At 36.2% G+C, this 26,585-nt stretch overlaps 1 protein-coding gene across 1 annotated transcript; it reads right to left on the reverse strand.

Moving 5' to 3' along the window:
• Positions 1-4,447: 4,447 nt before the first annotated feature.
• Positions 4,448-26,335, reverse strand: Dora (zinc finger SWIM domain-containing dorado). Its single transcript, XM_090106244.1, has 28 exons — positions 26,051-26,335; positions 24,920-25,168; positions 24,429-24,592; positions 23,903-24,213; positions 23,356-23,551; positions 21,648-21,770; positions 20,920-21,027; positions 20,183-20,440; positions 19,919-20,068; positions 19,559-19,643; positions 18,899-19,107; positions 18,145-18,316; positions 17,219-17,346; positions 16,713-16,930; positions 16,548-16,635; positions 16,150-16,341; positions 15,393-15,521; positions 14,902-15,083; positions 14,398-14,565; positions 13,712-13,824; positions 13,510-13,607; positions 12,923-13,100; positions 12,223-12,410; positions 11,375-11,566; positions 10,742-11,022; positions 10,236-10,469; positions 5,445-5,594; positions 4,448-4,959 (listed from the first exon to the last, which is right to left on the reverse strand). Exons 3-28 carry the CDS (start codon positions 24,558-24,560, stop codon positions 4,893-4,895), a joined length of 4,350 nt encoding a protein of 1,449 aa, XP_089962370.1. The 5' UTR covers positions 24,561-24,592; positions 24,920-25,168; positions 26,051-26,335; the 3' UTR covers positions 4,448-4,892.
• Positions 26,336-26,585: the final 250 nt, after the last annotated feature.

The following is a 26,585-nucleotide window of genomic DNA, read 5'->3' on the forward strand; positions in this document are numbered from 1 at the left end:
CATATGAAATAATAATAAGCCGCAGTAAATCAAAGTGATATGTAATATACTGATCAACTGCAAACAAATCCCATAAACACGTGATTCACGGTTATACTGAATCGAGTTACAACTATGACATGCATTAAACGTCTAATTAAAATATGTTTCATTCTAACGTCTTATAATTACGAAACTAACGATATATTTCTTTTTTTTTTCATTTTTAAATATACTTTAAAATGTAAAAATAGTTCTTTGAGACAAAACGTCAAAGCACTTTATGCTATAAAGAATAGAGGAAAAGGCTCTCCAATAGAATAAAACAAAGGTATTGAAAATGAATAATGACCGAGAGTAAATATTATTTCCATTTCATGTTATGTAAATATAAAGTATTATGCAATCTAAACACGTAGGATGGTCATTACACTGCAACGAAAGCGCTACAAATATAATTATTCGCAAATTAATCATGGACGGCAAGTAATTACGAAAAGTAATTTCATTGTGTTGGCTACACGAGTAACTTTTGAATACCTGCAACTGTAAATTACAATCAGATGTCAAAGTCAACTTGACGTCCGAAACTGTGTGGTTTATGTGTGCTGTGCTCTGAAATTTGTTCTTCATACACTCAAATTAAGCCAAAACTAGGTTAAAGATACACGCCATACCTACGTTATTCAAGATCAAAGAGTACAAATCGCATTTGATACTATCTAAATTAATTATAGGTAATAATAATTAATAATAATTCAAAAGGCTACCTTTATCAGGTTAAGTACCTATATTCAATCGCTGAGATAACCTGAATTTATAGAGAGGTTCATATTATAGACAATAACTGTACTGAGTTGAAATAGTCTTGGTTTATTAAAATATATCATAAGTCATAATACAACCAAAGCAATGATTAAATCTACACAACCTTTATCAAGACAAATAGGCGAAACATACATTTCCTTGACCTTAAATAACCATAGGATAAGAAAACAATTATTAAACTATTTTACATTTTATTTTTTAATTAAGAAATAAAAGTACTATAAAAGCCGTGTTAAGTAATAATAATTATATAATAAGTATTTTAAGACGATCTATAACCAAAGTCAATATACGGCAAAACTTTTTTTAAATTCATTTAAAGAACGAACACCGAATAAAGTTTTCCCATAGATTTCCACGTTACAAACTTCAATTTTAACTAACTAGCATTCTAGAAATTTACTACCTACTGAATGTCGAAAACATCCACACGTTAATGTATGCACGTAAACGTCTACTTAATAGATTGAACTAAACCTACTCGACACGCGAGCCGCGAGCCCCATTCCGATCTCAAACACATCCCACCTACGCGCGAATCTAATGCATCTAGCGAATCTTCCACTACATTTAACATCAACTACACAACAAATGCTAATTGTCACCTTCGTTCGACCTTTCTGAATATCATTTAAGATACGACGATGAATTTAATATATCATTAAGTACAGGAAATTGTATATTCTTTATCGTCAACAATATCGCATTTGTAGTGTTTGCGTGCCGCTGTAACATTAAAAGGCTAATAAGGCGTCGGTAAAGTATCTACCGACACTAACGAATCGAGAGATCGGAATGAGCCGTCGCCGGCTTTTATCCTATACTTTATAATATTCCAAAGTCTCTCGAGAAGCTACATCTCATTATATTATAATAAACTTGTAAATAAAGTTACTTTAAATATAATAAAAACCACGTCCACATCATTCCTCGAAAAACCTCATTACTTAAATAGTCATGAATTGCAAATTTCGACAAGAGTATATCAAAAATAGTGTACCGACGGTTCTCATCTACAATCTGTCTTATATATCTGTACTCTAAGGACGATACACAGAAGAAAGGAAAAGGGGAAAATTTAGGTAGATTTGCATCAAAAAGTCCACGAGCGGCCCTTTAATTTGGAAACTTTGCGCAGGACAAATTACGAAGTATTCTACCTACCGTTCACACGAATTACATTTAGAACTTAGGGATTTCTTTCCTTACCTTAAATTGCTATAAATATCGGGCTTAGATCCAACCGAAAATATTTCACAACATCGTGTTTAATTTCATATACTTCAATAGAAAAAGTAGTATTTGCCGATTCTCTTTTCCACCAATTCACATATTCGCTCATTTTTGCGAACAACTTAGGTACTCAATGCCTAGTATTAGGATTGCAATAGCAGTAAAAACATCCTACAGTTAACCCGAAACTACATCAATTTAAAATTATTGCTTACAAATTTTGAATATCCGTTTCAAACATTAGACAGACGATGCCTCGCTCGATACAAATGGACGCGCCAATAGCCGACCGATGCCAATAGAACGGCTCTAGTGGCCCGGAATAAGGGAGAGGAGATTTAATTGATGAAATAAACATTTTATCCCACTCTTAGTTCGCACTCGCAAAATTACCACCACGATATCTCTAAATAATTAATTTTATCTTGCATTCTCCAATACTCCAAGTAGACCGACGATAAAATAATCACTAGAAGCAATAGGCGAACACAATGAGCAACGTTATTGAATACAAACGCTCGATTAAGCGCAGCCGAGATCTTTCAAAACGTAATTCACTAATGGACGTAGATGAGTATTGTTTGATGAAGTTAAATAATTAATGAAAGGAAAGCGTTAACTACCGTTTCACTTGTAATATTTTCATATCATACTAAATTAAACTAAAGAAAAATATATAAATTAAAACAGAAACTAATGCGACGCACCTTGAGCGTCGCTAAAATTTAGTTTCTTTGCATTGATTGAAACAACGTACATTTCTTTTAATACCCCTTGTTATTATATAAAAACGCCGAGATCTTTAAAAGGTATTAAAATGAGTAATAAGCTTATTAATCAATATAAAGAGGACTAATGAACTATAGTTGTGAATCTGCACTGGTTCTCCAATGACATCCCCAAACTATTGACTAGTTAATACGAGTTAATGAATAGGAAACGGAACAAAAACATTCGCATCATAAGCGGAACATTCTATGAGCCACATGTTTGTTCTGAATATCGTACGCAATTCAAGATTAAGTCCACATCTATGCAATAATAACGAATGTATAAATGAGCAAAATGTTGCTGAAACTTAAACGAGCATAAGTTTTGACACTACACCAATTAATATGTTTAATGGCGATTCAATAGATATAAAATAGTCATATGAGATCTAAATGAGATTATTTTCTGGAATTTTTATCAGTCAGCAACATTTTATATCCTAATGTCGATTGTTCAATTATTGGATACCTAAAGTTATATCGTTCGTATTTATTTTATATTTGATAATACTTTTAAAAACTTGTGCATTAAAATGTATTTATTAACTTCAATTAAACCTATTGTATCGTGAAAATATAGGTGTATGAAGTTAACACTTAATTATTTATTAATATTATTCTTGTTATCATATCTGTATTGAATCAACGTTAAATAATACTATTATACAACGTTAAATAATATATATAATACTATTATATATCCATACATATTACCGCTCTCTAACACGCTAACAAAACTATAATTATAATAGGATAAAACATATTCCTGTGACAATATTTTTTCAGTATTATGTGATAAATTAAAAAACACTTTCTTTTAACTTCATTAGCTGACTTGAATTCGCTTTTTTATTGTATGAAACATAAAATGTTTTGTGACATATAAATATAATAAGAGTGGCAATATGTAAAAGTTGCGGTTCGTCATGAATAATTATTATTTTACGGACAAAAATTGTCACATAGGGAATCGCTTGGGGATCGATATTTTAGAAATTTCAACGCTTTGACAATATACGACAGTACGGAAGAGAAAATTCACAACGCTTCAATTACATACGCTCCTGCGGTAACTGTTATAATCACAAATTCACACAACGACGTGAATTTGTTACAACGTCCAACCGAATCAATTATTCCCTCAACGACAGAGTGAAAATCGATTTCGTACCAACACAGCTCATTACAGATTACAATCAACCTTTGCCAGACAAATTCACATATATTTTAGCGAACGAGTGCCCACAAACAACTGACGAACTCCTAACATTCGTCTTTCACTCGAACCGAAAGTAAGTACGACTCGTTAAAGTTAAATTCGCCGTATTCAACGTAAGCTTAGATTTTAGTTAGATAAGTATCGCGAATTTCGGCTAATGTGTGTAAACGCAAGTTCGTACTTGCGTATCACACGTAGGCTGTGCGTGTGTGCGTGCGTGCATACATGCACTGTGTACGCGCGTGTCACGTATGGACGCAGCACGCACGCTAATATACGGCGCGAGACGCATATAAAGGCCGCGTTTGTCATTATTCTGACTTCATTACTTTATGTACCAATACCGGATGTTTAACGTCTAACATTACAACATTCTTCTTCACCGCGAAGAAATGTTATGTCAATAGAATTTTATTCGATCCCCAACGCCGGACCGCAATAAGTGTCATTTATTGAAGTGAAAACTATTTTAGCGGCGTTGAGCACTTTTTCTGTAATGGGTATAAAATCTTAAACTCGCGTCAGGACACGTGACCTGAGTGAAAAAGCGTAAGACGGATACCATTCCAAAATATCAAACATGCTCAACGTTAATAATTAAGTTTTCACTTCTGCCGGCACTCCCGGAGTGCAACCCGTCTTTTTTTAAAATTGAGCGTCGCTAGCGCGAGTGACGCTTTCCCTTGTCCTACTGAGAAAGACGTCAACATCCAGTATTGGTACACAGTAGAGCCGGCGTCACCAGCAGCACAGCGGGCGGCTCACAGCGAGTGCGGGTGCGCGTGGGCGGGGCGGCGGCGCGGACACGTGTGCGACAGTTTGCGCGCCGAGCCCCGCGCCACACAAACTATCGGCTGCCGACGTCATTTGCCGTTCGTCTGCAGCGCCGCGTTCAGTTGCGTCCAGAGGTCCTTCTTGCACGATTTCGACCTGCGCGGGACATTACATGCGTGTCAGTACTCGTCTCTCGTGTTTATGTAATGCGATGGAATTATTGATACGATACATACATAATAAAATAATGTTTTACGAAATATAAAAATATATAATATATGCGAGACCTACTTTGCACATTAAAGGCACAAATTATTAACTTCGTGTCGTTTAGTGTGGTGTAGATGTGGATCGTTCTGTCCTGTTTGTGGCAATAGACAGATTATTTCAATATATTGCTCCTCGTTTTTCATGTGTACTATTTTCTTTCTTTAATTAATACCTGCCGTTAGATATACTTAAACTTGTACAATTAGTTACTATACATCAACTATGTAACAGAGAGACACCAAAACATGATCAAAAACGAGCTTACCCGATTGTATTCTCTTCCGGGCAAATACGAAAGAAATATAATGAGATAGATATAAATGCTTCGAAATTGGATTCAAACGAATGTTACGAGAAAAGAGCATATTTACCTGCGCAACGAGGCAAGCCATTCTTTAAACTGTGTATTTCCTTCTGGCGTCAATTGGAACGCCGTGCGAGCAGAGAGGACGATGCCTACGAATTCTTCATACTCCACTGCCGTTAAGTGGTACAGTTTCTGGTGTATACATTGGATGTACCTGCAAACAATAACGAAACGTTTAAATCATTTCATAATTCCAAATTAAAGGCGTACATCAAAGTATCTATTATGTGATCCTACTAAGCACGATACTGAACCATTTTTATGTGACGTCATATACATAATATTATGTTGAGATGAATTTATAATCTAAGTTAAAAATTGTGTAATGTATTTAAATTTTCAAAATAAAGTAAGCCTAAGTATAACACAAATGTTTAAAAGAACACAGCAAGTTACTTTTTTTTAATATTTTACTAATTATTTTATTTCTATTCCGTAGGTGGTAGTAGGTATGAGGCAAATAAACTATATTAATAATGTTTTTTTACATAAATTATACTTACATTAAGACTGCTAGTGCGTAGTGGTCATAGAAATCCAAATAACAAGACACTATAGAAGTGCTATAAATTCATAATTATTAGTATAAAAACCACTGTCAAACTCAAACTCAAACTCAAACTCAAACATTTATTTATTCAATTAGACTTCTTAAAGAAGCACTTTTGAAACGTCATTACATATTTTAAAATTTACCACCGATTCGGAAAGCAGTATCTACGGAGAAGAACCGGCAAGAAACTCCATAGTTGCTCTTTTAAATCATGTCAGTTTTACAATTTTACAAAATACATATGTAACAACATATAAGTATTGTAATAACATGCCAAAGAACTGTCCTGTGGTTTTTACGCGACAACCCTCCATGGGTTTTTATCGTCCATATATTCCTGAATACTGTAGTACGCTCTCTGAACTAGTACATTTTTTATATAAGTTTTAAATTTAGAACTACTAAACTCTTTAATATTATGAGGAATTCTATTGTAAAAGCGTATACCTTGACCCATAAATGAATTTTTAACTTTAGCTAATCGGAAAAATGGCATTTCAATTCTATTTCTGTTCCTTGTGCCATAACAGTGTCTATCTCCCACTCTTGTGTGTAAGTCGGCGTTTTTGTGTACATGCAAAATATTATTAAATATATACTGTGATGGTACAGTAAGGATACCAGTATTCTTAAAGAGATCTCTTAGTGAGTCCCGAGCACGTAAATTATATATAGAACGAATGGCTCTTTTCTGTAAGATAAATATAGTTTCTATATCTGCTGCCCTGCCCCATAGTAGAATTCCATAGGACATAATACTATGAAAGTAGCTGAAATAAACCAATCTAGCTGTATCTTCATCGGTGAGATGCCTTACCTTTCGGACTGCATATGCTGCTGAACTGAGCTTACCTGCAGCGGTGTTGACATGGGCTCCCCACTGTAGTTTCTCGTCCAATGTTAACCCAAGAAATACAGTCGATTCTGTAGGGTGTAATACCTCCCCGTTCAAGGTAATATTTCTGCTTAACTTTTTAACGTTTGGTAGTAAAAATTCAACACAAGTTGTTTTTTTGGCATTTAATAATAAATTATTAGCAGTAAACCAGTCGGATATGTGTAAAAGAGCACTGTTCACTTCGTCAACATTTGGGTCATGCCTATCCACATTAAATATTAATGAGGTATCATCTGCAAACAGAACTATTTCACACCTATCCTGTAAATAATAAGGTAGATCATTGATATATACCAAGAACAAGAAGGGTCCTAAAATAGATCCCTGTGGAACACCAATGTTAATTGACGCACCGCTAGAACGTTCTCCATTAACAACTACAGTTTGTATCCTATCATGCAGGTATGAGGCTATGAGGTTCTGAGCTTGTCCTTTAATCCCATAGTGATTAAGTTTACGCAATAAGGTACAATGTTCAACACAGTCAAATGCCTTGGAGAGGTCACAAAATATCCCCAAAGCATTTTTTGAGTTTTCCCATGCCTTATATATATGTGTTAGTAGTGCAACTCCAGCATCTGTGGTTGAGCGCCCCTTTGTGAAACCAAACTGTTTGGTGTGCAGCAAATTATTAGATGCAAAGTGACTAGTCAATTGGTTTAATATTAACTTTTCGAATACCTTACTTAATGTTGGTAAAATCGAGATAGGTCTATAGTTGTTACAGTCTTCTTGATCGCCTTTCTTAAATAGAGGTATAACTTTACTAAGCTTTAATAAATTAGGAAATGTACCATAGTCACAACACTTATTAAATATAAAAGCTAAATTGTTCGCAATATTTTCTATTATATTATTAACTAAATTTACGGACATTCCCCAAAGATCACAAGTATTTTTTAAATTTAGTGTCTTAAAGGCTGTAACAATATCATTAGCAGTTACGTGTCGCAATTCAAATAATGTGCTGCACCCCGCAACATGGTCCCTCAAAAAGGTCTCTGCAAGTGCTGAAGACGAATTTAAATTATTAGTAATGCTAGCAGGGACACTACTAAAGAAATCTTCAAATGCAAGCGCAACATCAGCATTTTTGTCAATAACCATGCCATTATTAACAAGTTTTATGGTATTACTTGATTTGCTTTTACCCATTTCACCATTAATAATAGACCAAACTGTTTTAACTTTATTATCGGAGTCGCGTATTTTATCTCTGATATACAAACGCTTCGCAGTAAAACAAACAATTTTAAAAGTTTTTGAGTAATTTCTAACATAACTAAGAAAAGATGGGTCTTTATTATATTGCTTCATACCATATAACTCATAAAGAACGATCCTACACCTATGTATGCTAGGTGTTGCCCATTTACTAAATGGTAAATCCTTGGTAATATTTAAAGATTTAACTTTAAATATTTTTTCAAATTCATTATGCACTAAATTAAAAAGATTTTTAAACATTTCACAAGGATTATTATGACAGGATTGATCATTCAGTACGGGCAGGCTTTTATTAATATTATCTCTAAATTTATTAATGCCTTTTTTAGTTATAGGCCTAACATTAATTCTTTTAAATTCAGGTAAACAATCCCATTCAAAAACTACTTTCTGGCCACAGTGATCCGAAGTGAGTGTATTGAGAATATTTTTCTCTAAACAGTTGCAGTCGCAGTATATATTATCAATACAGGTTGCAGAAGTAGGTGTAATTCGTGTGGGTTCATTAAAAAGTTTATACAGATTAAATGACTGAAACAAATTAACAATTCGTGTTGCCGTTTGTGTTTGTAAAAGTATATCAATATTAAAATCACCACATACTATAACTTTTTTTTTACTCCTACTTAAACGCTTTAATATTTCTTCCATGACTGTCTCAAACATATTATAGTCACTGGAAGGGGGTCTATAAACGCAAACAATAATATAACGCTCCAGCTCCACACAGGACAGTTCAATGGTCCGTTCTACAGAAAGGCTAACAATGTCAGTTCGTTCCTTGCATTTTAAACTATTGTGTACAAAAATAAGAGAACCTCCATGAATAGCGTTTGTTCTAAAGTATATACTTTTTAATTTATAATTATCAATATTTATTAACAACTGACATTGTTTAAGCCAATGTTCTGTTACACAAAATATTTTAATTCTATTATGATTTAAAAATAATTCTATTTCTAATAATTTGCTAGCCAAGCCTTGAATATTTTGATGCACAATAGAAAAAGACTGCTTAGCTGTTGTCTTATAAACTAGTTTAAATCTAGCTTAGGGCTAGATTGTCTGTCAACACTTAAACTAGGTTGATGTATATAATTACTACTACATAAAATTATAGTAGATCCAGGGTCTGATACTAAACATGTACCAGACTGGTTAATAATTTTATATGCTATTAACATAGCAAGTTCTCTCTTATATCTAAATGGCAGATACACTGTATTCTTTGTCAAACAAAAAGATTTAATACAAGAATTTATGTCAAAATATATAAATGCATCACTATGATGATTTGTTAAATTATATAATTTCAAGTTAATATTATAGATAAATTTATATTGATTTTGTGTCAAACCAGGCAAATATGGTAATGTACACAACATAAATTTGCATTTTGTCTCACTACATCTCATTTTGTGTCACCAAAATCAACACATTTAAACCGATAGCTAAACAGTATGTACACACAAGTAAACTATGCATTTTATTAGACAGCTTCATTTTAGTGAAAACTAACTTTAAAAAATAAATACATCATTTTATTAAGTAGCCTAACGCACAGTTTTACGGTTTGTTTTCGAATAACATCCCCAGGTACATGAGATGTTTTGTTTCTTTTTGCTCAGAAAAATACAAATTCGAAAAAAATCGGCTTTTCTACAACAGAGGGCGTTAATTTTCAATAGATATAACTTGGAACCTAAACACATAGAAATAAGGTTGAAATTTGTGTTAAACGTGATAATAAGAACGGTCGACTGTGTCATTCATTGTTATTTAGATTACTATGGTGACATTCGTATTATTTGTAAATATTCTATAATTTTAAGGAAAAACGGCATTATTTCTAAAACAAAATAATTACCGATGAAATGTTATTCCTGTATTAGTATAGCAGGATGAATTTCCGAAATGGGAAATGATGAAACACGCTACACACTATGTTGACACACGCACGTCTCGAGCCAGTTGCTCTCGAGACGTGCGTGTGAACGTGCGTGTGCGTAGCGACGAACGCACTAGTGGCTTGGAAGTCAACTGAGTGGCGATAAGGTCACGCGTGCCTACGACTTCTAGTGTCTTGTTATTTTGATTTCAATGGTAGTGGTACTCACATCTGCTGACACTTGTGCACGAGCGGCGCCAGCGTGCCGCGCAGGTGCTGCATCACCAGGTGGTGCGGGCCGCCGCGCGCCAGCCAGTGCGCCGACTCCACGCACAGCTCGTACAGCACGAACGGCGACACCACCGAGTTCACCGCGCACACGCAGAACTGGTGCAGGTACTGCGCGCCCAGCCGCTTCGAGATGCGCAGCAGCCACTTCACGTGCTCGCCGTACGGCGGGTTCCTGAGCCACGCGGTTACTCCATAATACATACATCGTTATAATTTTATACTTTAAATCGTGAAATTAAAAGAAATAAAGAACAACATTCTTCCAAGTATCTGTAGTTTTGCACAGATTTAAATTTGTGCAATGGCACACAGATAACATAATTTGTATTTCAATCTAACATCATATACCATTAAATATGCAATTTTACATTCCAGAAAATGCAGAAACATAGCCAGAACTCTGCGTGTACGTAGCACACGTTCAAATAAAGTGAAACAGATTACCTGCCAAACTTATTCTGCGGCCGGTCGTCATGTACTCTTCTCGCTTGCGTCTCCAACGCGAGCATGCCCACACGATAAGCGGCTAATAGCCGTCTAAGCTGAGCTTGCGGTAAGGCTGGTGGGCCAGCGCCTGGTAATGGTGCCACGCTGCCCATTGGCGCACCAACGTTGTTACCAGCCACGCCACTCACAGGCACGACGCCCACGCCCACGCCCACGCCAGCGTGCCCAGGGTGGGCAGCGGGTAGTGGAGGCGGTATCGGCGCTGGATGCTGGACATACTTTATAATTACAGTAACCTTGTACCAAGTATTGTTTAATAGAGCATATTTATCTAACTTAACATTATAAAAAGCAAGTTATATTATTACTTTCGATAAGTAAAACAAAAAGACTACGTTAATTTAAACATTATTTCCGCAGCAAAATACCAGTAATGATTTCTTGATTAGCATGTGCTAAATTTTTCCTATATTTTTCATGGGAGCGGAAGGTGGGAAGCGGAATGAACAATATTAAAATTAACAGTCCATTATTTTATATTAAGTAACTGAGAATACAAAGTTAGTTAGGTAGGGTAGAAAAACTTGTATCTTTAATGTCTATCGTGACAAAAAGCAAGCCAATACTCACAGAGACATTGACGGGTATGGGCGGCGGCGGGTGCGGCGGGTGCGGCGCCAGCGGCACGTGCGGCGCGAGCTGCGCGTGCTGCGGCGCGTGCGCGGCGTGCGGCGGCACTATGCCCCGCACGAAGTACTGCGGGATCGCGTACTGCGGGCCCGCGTGCGCGGCCGGCGCGCCGCCGTACTGCGGACACTCGAACTGCAATCACACCGACAGTATTGCGATCTATGCGTTTTACGCGCTAGCTGGTAGCACGTAAAAGATGATTTACGTATGATTCTTTATAAGAATGAATACAACATAGGGAAACTATAATATTTAATTTAAAAAAAGACGCTATTACTCATCAACGTAATATAAAAAACTAGATTCCTAATCGCCTATTAAAAGGTCAAAAAATATCCGAGTGGCGTTGATTGAAATTAACACCTTATTTTGTGGCAGTAATATGGAAAAAGCAGTAATATGTTGCATTTCAAACTTTGCTTATTAAACACGTAGGCAGAGTTTTGCTTCGACAATTTTTGCGTGCAATTGTGAATCTAGTTGTTTATTGTACGTTAAAATTATTATAAACATTTTAACTTTTGAATAATATTTATATGAAGAATCTAGATTTCCGCCCGCGGCTTCACCCGCGTTTTCAAAGGAAAACCCGCATAGTTCCCGTTCCCGTGGGATTTCCGGGATAAAACCTATCCTAAGTGTTATTCTGATGTATAAGCTATATTGTGGTAAAGTTTCATTCAAATCCATTCAGTAGTTTTTACGTGAAAGAGTAACAAACATCGATACTTACAAACTTTCGCCTTTATAATAGTAGTAGGATTAGATAATGCGTGTGCATCGGTCACCTGCAGCTGGTAGATGTGCGGCGGGTAGTGGTAGGTGAAGGGGTAGGCGAGCGGGTAGGGCAGCGGCACGGCGAGCGGCGGCGGCGCGCGGTACGGCTCGTCCGGCTCGTCCTCGCTGGCCTGCCGCAGGTACAGCTCGTGCCAGTAGCGCGCCACCGTGTACAGCACCTCGGGGTACACGCCGCCGCCTGCGCACGCGCCTTCATCGCTCATTACACATGAATTTCAGATGCGTTGCGGACAATAAACGAAACATGTATTGAAAATTTGCAGGAATACTGCTAGTTATAAAAATTGTAGAGCTTGTTTACTATAAATTTTCTTTATTTATTTATAAGTAATTGACGGTTTGTCCAACACCAATATTATTATCTAAGAGCAATAATATAAAAAATAAAAACAGCACTAAAAAACTTTTATAAGATAAGATTAATAGCTAACAATGCTTCTCAGTTTAAATGTGAGTGTAATGTTTTAAAAACCACAGCACATAAAAATTCTGAGTATTCAAATAAAAACTAATCAAAACGAAAAATCATAAAATATATAGCAGTTTCACCTTAATATCAATAAGCTAACAAAAAACGATAACAAATACTTACTGCTTCAAAAAAAAAGTTTATAAAATCGTAATGCAACACTCATAACCACGCAACAAAAGCAAGCACGAACGAGCAATATATAATAAGAGCAAGGCAACCTTTAGCCGCGGCCTCCACTGTGAGACAGGCGCGCTCGAGCATCGCGTCGCTCTGCTCCTTGCACTGCAGCACGGCGCGCTGGATCTCGTTGTAGTTGAGCGCGTGCGCGTGGGGCAGCACCGATAGAGCGAGCTCGGCGGCCGCGCGGACTGTTTGCACGTCGCGACCTGATGACGCCTGGACACAACGAATTGAAGTTGCTTAAATTATTTAGTAATTTTTAAGTATTAAGTAAATGCTTAAATTATTAGTAATAGTAAATATAAGTGCATCGATATATGCACACATCACCAGTATTGATGATTTCACGGCCGTTGTGTTTATTGAGCTGTGCGCAAGTATGCGTGACCTTTTATTAATTAATTATTATTGTGTTTCACGTTAGGATCCCCATAAATGACATGAAAGCAATGGCACTTCATAATAGGGTCGCATATGCATCAGATACGTTAATTTTTATGATTTTAAAATATTCCGATGTAGTAAAACAGTTTCCGGTAATTTCAACCTAAACACGGTGATAAAAATTTAATTTCACACACACTTGAATCCGGTATTATGCATATTTTATAGTGATTCTTTTTACCTTATCTGCTATTCCAGCTGCTTCGGGCGGTGTCAAATGTCCTTCCCATGCATCAATTAAGAATAGAATTGCTGGCGCACCGATATCCATTGCTTGACCTATAATTACATTTATTTAAAAATTATTGAACATTAAATTAGAAACAGAGAATCTTATCAGAAAAAAAAACGAAATTAAATTTAATTGATAATGATTTGTTTACCTGTAATCCAGCTTACGTGTGAAGAGTAAGTACGACTCAGCCAATTAGCACTGACGCAGTTGTGAAGACCCAATGCGTACAATCCAAGTTGGAAAGCCGCCATGTGCAAACCCCTGCAAAAATAATTCTGCATGAATATCGATATAATAAAATGTAACAATTTTTTGTAATTCTTATTCCTCGTCTATTCGGCAAAGTTTTAAGCGTGTACACTGTACAATATACTTTGAACGTAACTGTCACGAAATAAGGTACATATTAATATTTAATAATTGATAAATCCATCCGCCAACACGCACTTGGCCAGCGTGGTGGATTATGGCCTGTACCCTCATAGGAGGCCCGTGTCCCAGCTGTGGGAACGTATATGGGCTGATGATGATGATGATGATGATGATGAATTGATAAATCCATACTAATATTATTAATGCGAAAGTAACTCTGTCTGTCTATTACTTAATCACGCCTAAACTACTGAACTAATTTGCATGAAATTTGGTATGGAGATATTTTGATACCCGAGAAAGGACATAGGCCTACATACCTATACCTTTACCTTTTATTGCGAAATATTATGTACCACGGGCGAAGCCGGGGCGGCCCACTAGTAGGTTATAAGTGAGTCTTGCTTATAGTATGTCTATGCCCTAAGTCCATTATATACTTACTGTATTATATTATGTTACCTGTGAGGACCATGATGTTCCCTAGCGCAAGTCGTTTGCGTGAACAGACTGGTGCTAGACGAACCTCCCGCCTTGAACAGCACTGACTTCGCCAATTCGAACATGAAGTGCGCTGACGCTTCTGACGGCTGGTTCGGCACTGATGGGTACTGACGTTTCCCTTTGTATCTGAAACATAATATAATCCTTTAATATAGAATAAAAAACACATTGATCCTTTAATTTTCTAAACAAGCGAAAGAAATACAAATTTCAGTTTTCGTATAGAGAACTGAAATTGAATGAAGAATGAATAATATTGCTACAAAAAAATGAGTGTAAAGAAAGTTTTTGATCGTTTTATACTGACCTCGGATAATTTTGATATTTTATATTTCTATTTTTACAGTTAAGTAACAATTTATGAAAAGTTTGTCCATCCATCAGCGGATACATCAGCATCATCATTGCATGTCATTTTGTGTATGTGCGTTGTTTATAACTTGTACAAGTGGCAAATCTTACCTAGTATCCTTCAACCTCGGTAGCGATGAGTGTGAGCTTGCGTGTTGGTGCGACGAATGCGCAGAGTGTGTAGAATGAGCTGAATGTGCGGAATGCACTGAGTGAGGCCCTGTGGGAGGTGACCCGCTGCTTTCGCCTATGGAGAGACGCTCTATGTCCCCGGAGAGACTGCATACTGGACCCTGGATGGTTTATAGTAACACGTATTAAATTTTGAGCTATAAAAAATGCAATGTTAAATTGGACATGAAGGAAATTTGTTTGACAATAGTTAAAACCTAGTCATTGATTGTAAAAGTTACTAGATGTTTAGTAACAATTCTTTACAATATCTGCATTATAATATGATCAGCTAGAATTCAGAATAAGGTTTGTAATAACTATGACTGTTGGGCTAAAAATATGCACTTATAACATGCGTTCATTCACTTAAATACTACTTAACTAAACATTTCCATAAATTACTAAGAATAATATTAATATATACTCACAGCAACAGGCACATTCAGTGGCTGATGATGATAATGATGTTCTGTGCGCGAACTGAACCGTGGATTGCTTGAGTAGTACATGCTGACCATTGGACCTTTCGTCAGTTGATGAATATCACGATCCAATAGCTGTAAAATATAAAGTTTTTATTGGGCATATATCCACGATAACAATCAGAAATGCAAATACTTCTTGAAATAAGTGCTATAGGCACACAAAAAAATAATATTGTCATATACAGGGTGTCCCACTATTGGTATACTAAGCGCGAGGCGTCTTGTAGTTTTGCATACACTAATCACGTAAAAAATACTTAAAAAAAATTTCAACAACAAAATTACGCCAAAAATTTTTTGCTCAATTTTTCCTGTAAATCCATGTTTTCTTCTCTAGTTTCGCGCAGCCGGCATATACCGCTTCTCTAATATGAGCATTTTGTCTATGAAAATATAATCTTAAACAATAGCTCACGTGCTGGTGTCAAAGTTGGGCGGGTTTCTTGTTATGGGTGCACACAAAGAGTTTTAAGAATTCATCTATTTGAAAAAAAAATGTATCTAGAATTTTATAAGTATTTTTTACGTACTCAGCGTATGCAAAACTATAACCTCCTTTGAGCTTAGTATACCAACAGTGGGACACCCTGTATAATAAATATTTGTCATATTTTGATACAATAAAGATAAAGGAAACCTTAGACAATGATCCTACTGTATTCTATCGCAAGAAAACCAATTAAATCTCGTATTACAATACCTTATTCATAATCCTCGCCAATTTGACGGGGTCGTCCTTATAGAACGAGAGCAGTGTTAGCGCAAGATCACCCCGTTGTCGCCTTGTACCCTCACATAATAAGGGATGTTCCGCCTCAGAAACGTTCGCCTTGAGCCCTAGAGCCGCGACCGCCGCTTCGAAGCCTAGCACTTCGTCCGTCATTAGTCTTGCCTGTTGAAAGTTCATAAATTATATTTTAACCGATTCGAAATGTTTTGCTTGATTTTGCTAGTTTCTGATTGGTTACACTTATTTCAAAAACACATAAAATTGTTATTGGAATTAGTAATTTTGTAGAAAACAGACATTTTATAAAACTTTCAACTTAAACAATATGTTATAAATTATATTTCCTCTTAAACTTTTAATGTACTTACAGGATGTTTATTCTCCGAAGCTGACAAGACTAGAACTTCAAACAGGAAACTCGCTAGCGATATGGGTAGTAACGCTGGACCACGGCTTCTGTAGCAATGTTTTTATATTCATTAAATACAAATCTTACCACAAGTTAAACTGATTGTACGAATGTATTTTCTTACCGTAATAGTCCATCTCTGAGTTGTTCCGCCTTTTCTCTTGCTAATGCTAACTGTTCGGCGCCAGTAGGCAATTTCTTCAGTAAAGATACAAGTTCTGACTCTTGGTTATTTAGTTTCACCTCCAAAGCCTTAGTACTGGCGGGTGGACGTGCCATTTCCAAAGCGAATAAACCCACTCGGAAGGCTAACTCGTGTTGTTCACTGAATTCAGCCAGAACCTTGGATATAAAACGTAATCGTTAATAACGACGCACGTAGCTCGGTAACGTCTTAAGAATTAAAAAATAAAACATAAAAAAATTATATTGTGCGTTGCATTACTATATTGAAACGGAATCAATTGGATTGTCTTGTATGAAAAAAGTTTTTTTATAAGTTGTCAAAATCTTGCTTCATTAAATTTAACTTTCTTTACTCTTCAACAAGCAATTTTTTTCAAGCAGGCAAAATTGTTTCCTTAAAATGCACTTTATTTAATCTAATAATCATTTAAAAATCATACTCACAGTGCAAAGGAACGCGCACTTGGCCAGCGTGGCTGACGCGAGGCACGACATGCGGTGACTCGCTGCACATAACCTCGGTGACGGCGTGTGCCGGCGACGCGCGCGACGCAACTCCGCCGCGGTCATACCTGCTCCATAAACTGAGGTTACTGAAGTCTTCTTTATCGGGGTTGGAAAAAAATTTAGTGTAACATTTTTTCATTACGCGCCATCTTTGTCGTATCCCTACCACGCGTGATTCGACGTATTTCTGTAAAGTTGCATATAGTAAATTATTTTTTGAAAAATAAGCTCATAAAGAAGTTTCACTTCCTACGTGTGTACACTAGTAGACGCAGATATTTTTTTCTATGTAATATGACTATTCAAGAGTGTAGTTTTGAACATTATATCTATGTATGCATGTGTGTGTGTAATATCGAAATAAAAGTGGAACAGGTGAATTGTCTGTTTAAAAGAATTTTAAACTATAAAATACAATTCCATCAAGAGATAAAAAACAAATTATAAATTATAAAAATCGATTCAAGTGATTCTCAATTGTAGTTGATTATGTTCAAATTTGAGTTCGAGAATCATTACGAACCTGAAAAACGTCGTGTTTAATATTTACTGCATTATGCAATGAGGACAAATCACTCTTATACCTTGTTTTGGTCGCTTTAAATGCTCATAATATGAGTCTATAATATGTAGTCGTTTTCAATGAAAAAGTTCGGTCTACTAGCCTACTGTAATTTATGTCTGCTATGCACTGTTATATTTTACACCATATTTATGAACAATCAGCTTCACAATTTCAGCTTTATTTCTATTTATCATGCTCATCATGTACTATCATTTTTTACGCCCCATTTCTGCACTTTTCCACAATCAAATATCTTTATTCGTATTTAATCCCTTGCCTCATCCACTGATATATCTACCTAACAAGGCAGGCGGTCTCGCCAGCAGATCCCTCGCCAGACTGGCGCCGAGCGCGCACGCATCCCGCGCGTGTCCGTGCGCGTGCAGCCCCTCCGCGCGCGCGAACTGCACCTCCCACCCGCACTCCCAGCTCGCGCCGCTACCGCCTGCGCCGAGACCTGATCCTCCTTGCTGCGAGTGGAGAAAAACATTGTTAGAATGATGAAAATAATAAACATAACAAAATATGTATAAACTAATAAATAAGTCAAAAATAAAAACTGACCTCAATTTTATTACAACACCTACACAGCTGAATGATATTAGCAAAAAATAACCAACACGTATAGATGCTCGGATGCGTGTTTGAATGTTAAACATAATTTTCAACAACATTCTTGAAAATTCTGAACTGTTAAGTCACATGTGTCACACTCACCACAATATACATATACAACCATGAGGGAAACTTCATATATCACGTTCGAAATGGCTCACGCACACAAGCAAGCGTGTTTACGAGAATCGTAAGGCTATTCTTATATCTGTCAATTGTGATAATACCCTTACGCTTTCGAACGTGTTGTATGAAGTTTCCCTACTGGTTATTGTGCACTCACCCCGTTCATCAGAGCCACGCCCCCATCCGCGATCCTCCTAGCGGCGTTCGGGTCATAATAGTACAGGTGACACTCATCGTCCGACACCGAGTCGTCCCGCGGCTGTCGCGCGTCGTCCGTATCTACTGGTTGTATCTGAATCTTGTGCACTCACCCCGTTCATCAGAGCCACGCCACCATCCGCGATGCGCCTAGCGGCGTTCGCGTCATAGTAATACAGGTGGCACTCGTCGTCCGATACTGAGTCGTCCCGCGGCTGTCGCGCGTCGTCGGACGAGCCCTGCGGCGAGGTCGAGTCCTGCGAGTCCGTGTCACCACCGTCTGCACCGCTCACTTGCATCTCTTCTTCGTTCTCGCAGAAACCTGCGTTTTGTTTCATAACATACATATATGTAGTAAATACGTACGCAATATTTATACACAATTTCTTATAAATAAAACCTAAAGCCACGTTCTCACTAGCCAATAACAAACCAAGATGCATAATGCTTATGGTATTAGCAATATAAAATTTACTAATGTGAACATTAACAACTTATAAGCCGCAATTACACTTGAATAGTACTCTAGCATTGCGTGATAAATATTTCTCTGATGATCTGGCAAAAAATTTTAGTAGCATAAATGCACTCATAGCTTGTGTTATGTGTGTTCAATAATTTAGAATTAAAATATGTGGTAATTTGGAAATTTATTTAAAAAAAACATAAGGTTGAAATTGCAATATTTTTAAACCAAACGTGACATAGCGGTACACGATCGCGTGTGCAAGTACAAAACTTCTGTGTTAATCACATTGAAGCATATTATTTACCTTCAGAAGATACACTAGAATGATTTCCATCACTTGGGCCTGGATCTCTAACTGGTTCACCTACACCGTCTCCCGATCCACACGCCTACAATAAGTTCAAAAACATGTTAGTAATTCTTCAGTTTATTAGCACTAATTATGTATTGTTTATTTAAGTAAATCTCGGTGTTTGTAGTACCTTGAACCTCCTCTGTACTTTATTTTTATATTTTATTAAATAAGTATTTATAAAAAAGGAATAGACTCCCAAATAAGAAAATTAGCTATATATTCGGTGGGAAAGATAAGTTGATATGTGAAATAAGCATTGACAAACATTCCTAAAATATATTTTTATTTTTTTGACATATAAGAACTTACCTCATTAGAGGGTCCAGCTATTGCCAGATCAACATTGATGCGACTAGTTCTGTTGACTAGTGTCCGATGACCTTGCATCGACGGGTCTGGGTTAGTCAGTCGATAGCTAAGCGACATCTCGTTATTAAGTACTGCTTTTGACGAGTTAACCTGAAAAAAAAGTTAGTAGGTATAGAATTAAAAATATGTGCAGTTAGTGCTGCTAGTAATCATTATCAAGTTGACTTTAAGATTCTATTATATCAGTTTTATTTTAAAACTCACCTGATGTACACTATCAATCTGTTTATCAGAATGTCTGAATATAGTGAACGGACTGTGGTACAATGGATTCAAGTCTTTAGTGTAAGTAACTCCGACGATCTGATAGTCGTCCCATTCGAGGAAGCAGGCTTCCATTGCTGGGTTAAAGCCTGGGAATACTTCGTTCTCACTAATGCCGTTGATAAATGGCGGGTGTGAGTGCGTGCGCCCGTGACGCGGGTGTGAAGAGTTTATGTGGTTGTTTCGATTCTTAGCAACCTGGAAATTGAAGAATGAACATTGGAATTATTATGAAACTTAGAAGAAGAAAAAAAAGAACTCTTTTTAGAAGTGATAGGTATCTACCTACTTGTATCTATATGTTATCTATCTTGTACTATCTAGTACAAGATAAACAAATAAAGTATGTATGTTGAATATTAGAAGGTTTAATTTTCAATTAGATAAAGCACTTAATGTAAAATTATTATATTATGTAGATGTTATCAATTGCATTTTTAATAGCAGTTAAAAAGGTTATAATCTAGATTCAATAACACATAGTATGCATGTACAGTTTTTTTATATTTCAGTTAGACAGTATACACAATACACAAGTGTTAATATTTCAACTGGCCTTCGAAACACAGTTTACCACTAGTTCGAAGGTCAGGATCTGAACATAATGCTGTACCTGTTTCTTGAAAAATATTTTTTTGTTTTATTTTTTATTTTTTTTATTTGATAATTATTCATACCTTATCCAAAACCTTCATATGCCATTGAGTGAACTGTTCATGTAATGTGTCCCTCTCGTGCGGCGCCAGACCGGGATTCAAAGCAGCGAGACGCCACAGAACAACCACCTAGAAAAATGTGTTCATTTTAATAAGAAAAATTACGATATTAGAACTCAAAATTCGCTAATTGCATTATATTATACTTTTAGCTTAATTTATTTAATACTTCCCATAGCAAAATTACAATCGAAAAAAAGAAGAGTATTCTTACTATGATAATTAAGATTCAAAGTTTTAAGTCCATGCTAGATACTTTAAAATTAATTATTTCTCCAAGCATTGAGTTGGCAATTTTACAGTATTTTGCAGCATAATTACCGTCTATGAGAGGACGTGAAGTGCTCCAATTTACGTTATAAGAACTTGAGTAAGTTACCTATTGTGAGAAAGTTTTCATTCAGCTTTCATATCATTTTTTGTTGTGTGTAACTTTAGATGTAAATATAATATCTAGATAATCTATTAGTTGCTAAACCTACAACATTGTTGGCATTCCAAAATTAGATGGGCAAGGTAAGTGACATAGAAGAAAATATAATTATTTTTTAAGTAATTATTATTATTACTTTTGTAACAAACTTCATTGCTGCTCCACTTCTGTCGGTTGTAGCGTGATATATTACCTCTTCCTCTATATAGGACGAACACAAAAATAAAACGCCTTTATAAAATGAAGTATTATTTACCTCATCACAAAGCGAAGAACACGCATGCTGTGCAGCGGAGTTACCACTACCACCGTGCTTGCCGCCCGTACCACCGCCCCACGCAACCAGCGCCGCTTTAGTGCTGTACCACCACACTATTATCTGTGGATTTAATGTTAATAATCTTAATCTAATAATAATTAATAATTACTATTATAAAGGCGAAAGTTTGTAATTATGGAATTATGGATGTATGGATGTATGGATGTTTGTTACTCTTTCACGTAAAAACTACTGAACCGATTACAATGAAATTTAGCACACATATAGAGGGTAACTTGGATTAACACATAGGATTGGTTTTATCCCGGAAATCCCACGGGAACGGGAACTATGCGGGTTTATCTTTGAAAATGCGGGCGAAGCCGCGGGCGGAAAGCTAGTTTAGTAATAAGATATACCGTTAATTATAGTTGTAATGAAATATAGTGAGGCGTTATCGTGATCCACAATTATATTGTACGTAAAAGTTAAATTAACAATAGCCATCAGAACTTTTTGATAGCAAGTGATCATCGGCATATTTGTTTATAATTTATATTTCATAAAAAATGTCTCATCTGTTTATCAGTTGGATGAACGTCGATCCTAATTCGGATCTCGTACTATAAGTCTTATTTTTGCTTGTTATATTTTTGTGTGTTACCTATCATTGCATGGAAGAGCTCACTTATAAGTGATAAGGCCACCCAATAAGTTGTACTCTTTCTCTTTTGGAAGTATGTAGTTGTAAGGTTTTCTCCATGTACAACTGTACTATGAATGAAATAAATAAATACTATATAGATTGTCTAATCTAAAAATGAACGCCCCTCCACTAAACTTAATTGTTTCAATGTGTGAGGACAAATAATTATTGAACCACTTTATATGTGTGCGCGCGTCGATTCTACTGCAAACTTTGACACTCGCGCACTGATTTGTCAACTAATCGGGCGATCAGTTCAGGTGCCTAGCATTGTATGGCGGGGAGAGCGCGCTATGTACGGAATGACACGTCCGTTCTGTCGTGCATCGCGTCATTTATGCACTAGTTGGCCAACTGGTCCTGACGTTCGGGCATGGACGGGACTGGAGGACTGGAGGACTGAACGACCAATGAGGCAGACCAATTTGTGTGTATTGCGTCTATACACGTACTTTGAATGTGAGCGTTAACACAGTGGAGGGGCGTTCATTTTTAGATTAGACAATCTATACCACATTACCTGTTCGCAAGCCATGACTTCCTCCGTAATGATCTCCAGTAGCGGTATAGCTTTGCGGTCGCTTCGCTTGAACATCTCCCGTACTATGGAGAGTAGGTTACAAATGCCATCCGGCTCGAGGCCTCGCAGCTTTACGTCACTATAACGTGTATAAAAAATTACCTGTTCACAAGCCATGACCTCCTCTGTGATGATCTCCAGCAGCGGTATAGCATTGCGGTCGCTGCGCTTAAACATCTCCCGTACTATAGAGAGCAGGTTCCACATTCCTTCGGGCTCGCGGCCCCGCAGCTTTACGTCACTATAACGTGTATAAAAATTACCTGTTCGCAAGCCATGACCTCCTCCGTGATGATCTCGAGCAGCGGTATAGCGTTGCGATCACTGCGCTTGAACATCTCCTGTACAAGTAGGTTGCAAATGCCATCCGGCTCGAGGCCCCGCAGCATTACGTCACTATAACGTGTATAAAAAATTACCTGTTCGCAAGCCATGACCTCCTCTGTGATGATCTCAAGCAGCGGTATAGCATTGCGATCGCTGCGCTTAAACATCTCCCGTACTATAGAGAGCAGGTTCCACATTCCTTCGGGCTCGCGGCCCCGTAACGGGCGAAGAAGTGACGACCACTCAGCTGCTGCTGGTGGTGCGCTCGTGCTTAGGTAGTTTACGTCACTATAACGTGTAAAACGGGGAAATGTTTAGTGGGTTGTTCTTGTAGCCTTTAAAATTGTGAGTTTGGCTATAGGGATGAATGTCATTTTTAATAATCAATGTGATGATACTTTAAGGTTATGCTGGTATTGTTTATTGAATAGTGTCTGCTTGGAACAAATTCTTAAAAATAATTTACTTTTATTTTACTTCTATTTTATTTAAGTAATTATGTTTCTAAAGATATATTTTGTAAAATTTAATGATGTCCAAATTTAAAATTTCCTCATCTACATTTATATATTTTTACATGAAAGTTTGGATGATGCAATGATGCTATAAACATTAATTATATTTGAAGTATCAAATTACCTAAACACGATAGGCGTCGGAACACAGAATTTGACTAATATTTTATTAATATTATTATGTAAGGTCTTTTCGTCCAGGAACCACGAGGTATATTCATAGGCTGAGGCTCCGGCCGTGGGATCTGGTGCGCCGCACGTTGTGTTTATTTGGTTTGGTTGGGCCGATAATAATTCATCCAATATCTTTTGAGCTGTTGGTAATATTTGACGAGGCAATTCTGATATGAGATACTGTGCAAACTTCTGCAATTGATCTCTCCGTAATCTCTGTAGAGACTCTGATACTGGTGCCCTGAGACATACTTGAGTTGGCTAGAAAATCAAAATAGTTTATTATACATTGATTTGTTACATAAGGACATGTTCTTCTCATTAAATACTGTGTATTGTTGGTCAAGGTAAAGTTCTCATATAAGATTCGTATATAAGTTAATTTATTTTTAGAATATTGGTATTGATGTTTCTATTTATTATTTAATACTGGCTTGTATACATTCCACTGACATTTCTATACACATTGAACTCACCAAATGTATTCTAAACAGGCAAACAGCAACAATATGTGAACACCAATGAGCTGATGATGAACAAGTACAGTTACAGGACGATATCTTTTGTCTGTCAAATGTTACTGCTACGTTAAATTGTGTTCTTGCCATTGTAAGTGTGACAGTCGCCGATAAGTGGAATCCTAGAAAATTTCATTATATTTAATACTTATTATATATAAATAAATCAAACCGAAAATACCACAATTCTTAATTTATTATATTCTGATGTTTTGCTCAATCTATTTTCCTTATTAAATACCAATAAGAGAACAAGTTCCATTCTAGTCCATTACAGTACATTTTTAGGGCTTTACGCAAATATCATACTGAAAACATAAATAAGCATTAGAATAAACAACAAATAAAATTTTTTTGAGGTCAAAGAAAATCCAACACTACAGTTTTTTTTTTATGTTTCTTCAGACTTAAAGCTAAGTATAATTATAAAAATCTGTTTATTTGCATACCAATCTGTAACACATCTTTAACAGCTTTATCTCTAAATAAATGTTCTCCTCTTTGAAATTCATCTGCAGATCCATTAGCAAGGCAGGAGTATAATCGTATGTCATCTTCACTGTCAGGGAAACTCCAGAAGGCAATTTGTAATTGAAGTTGCTCCGGCACAGGTGGATACACATGTTCTACCAGTTCAAATGGTATGTGACTAGCTACACATTTCGCCGCTAACTCACTTAGTGTAGACACAGATTTTTCTGTTAAAATAAATATGCATTTTAGATCAGAATTCATAACATTGAGAATATGAGTAAATTAAGTTAACTCTAAATAGAGCAATATACACAAACATAACTGTTAATATGATTTATACTTTGTTTTGTTACCTTTTGATAAAACTCTAATCTTATATTACCTATGGTCTGAAACCATTAATATAAATTGAATGAATGTGTAACTTGTACTTTTAAATGAAATGCAATCATTATTTTAATAATATATTTAACTACTATAATCTTTAAAAAAGGAATAAATATTTTTTTCTCATATATTCTTACATAACACATTACTATTGGGCTATACATATAGGTACTTAAAATAATCACCTATAATGGTGTCACAGTAAAAGAATGTTTCAGAAACTAGATTTTTGTACTAAATAGTGATGTGGTGTATTTAAATAAATATAACAGTACTATTTTCATTTACATAAATATTTACTTCTTGTAGAATGTTATCAAAATAGTAAAGAAGATTTCAGTGAAAGTTGTGAAAGTTTCTAAGATGACATCATAGTAACCATTCACTGATATAATTTATAAGAATTAAACAAGTCTCCACTTAACAAAGAAAATGCAGCAAAACAAACAAGAAACAACAACAGCAAGTTTCAAACCAAAGGTATTATTAACTGCTCAATCCAGTCAAAGGTAAATGACTTTACAGCACCTGTTCTTTATGTCAATGTACATACATTACATACATAATAGAACACAATGAATGCTCCAGTGAAATCATAACATAAAAAATATAATTACTATATCAAATACACTCAAAATGAGATATGCAAAATGTGCATAATTAAATTTAAGTATATATTTTTTTTAAACAAAACGGACACAAAGGATCAGCTGTCCTACCTTGAGTGCTTTTTTTCGTCGGACGAGGCGCAAAGGAATTTGGTAAATTGGGTCTTCTCCAACCTCGCCAGTTATTACATAGGCTTTCGGGTTCTGAACTCCAGCTACACAAAGAATCTTCTTCAAATCTTTCCGAGTCTTCAAAACTGAAGTGGTCTCCTTCTTCCCAATCAAGTAAGGGTGATCCCACATCCACCGGGACAGCTGCTCGTCCCGCCTTCCCATTATTATTTGATGGCCCCGCCACTTTATCGGAATATATTCCAAATTTATAAGATTTAATTCGCTGGATCACTTCAGCGAACCACTATCGGGGTATCCACTATCACTAAACAGACATGCTTAATACACACTTAAGTTTGTATGTAGCTGTTTAAACTCTTCGTATTTGTGATGTAATAAAGTAAAATGCATCACAAACTTGGAGAACTGAAACACTTCCTATTCAGAAATCAAATAATTCAAATAAATTCCTATGAAGTACAATAACAAATATGGCCGTGCAACGTCCCAGTCCGACAGCAGTCCACAGATT

The sequence above is a fragment of the Colias eurytheme genome, chromosome 10, assembly GCF_061535395.1.
Source record: "Colias eurytheme isolate Ceu_HAF_F1 chromosome 10, ilColEury1 Martin Lab GWU primary, whole genome shotgun sequence".
Classification (NCBI taxonomy): domain Eukaryota; kingdom Metazoa; phylum Arthropoda; class Insecta; order Lepidoptera; family Pieridae; genus Colias; species Colias eurytheme.

Coding starts and splice junctions, on each gene's coding strand:
- Dora (XM_090106244.1), bottom strand. CDS start 24,560: ATGGCAAGAACACAATTTAACGTAGCAGTAACATTTGACAGACAAAAG. Junction 11,023..11,374: donor CCATACCCGTCAATGTCTCT/GTGAGTATTGGC, acceptor GTAATTATAAAG/TATGTCCAGCATCCAGCGCC. Junction 10,470..10,741: donor CCGCAGAATAAGTTTGGCAG/GTAATCTGTTTC, acceptor CGCGTGGCTCAG/GAACCCGCCGTACGGCGAGC.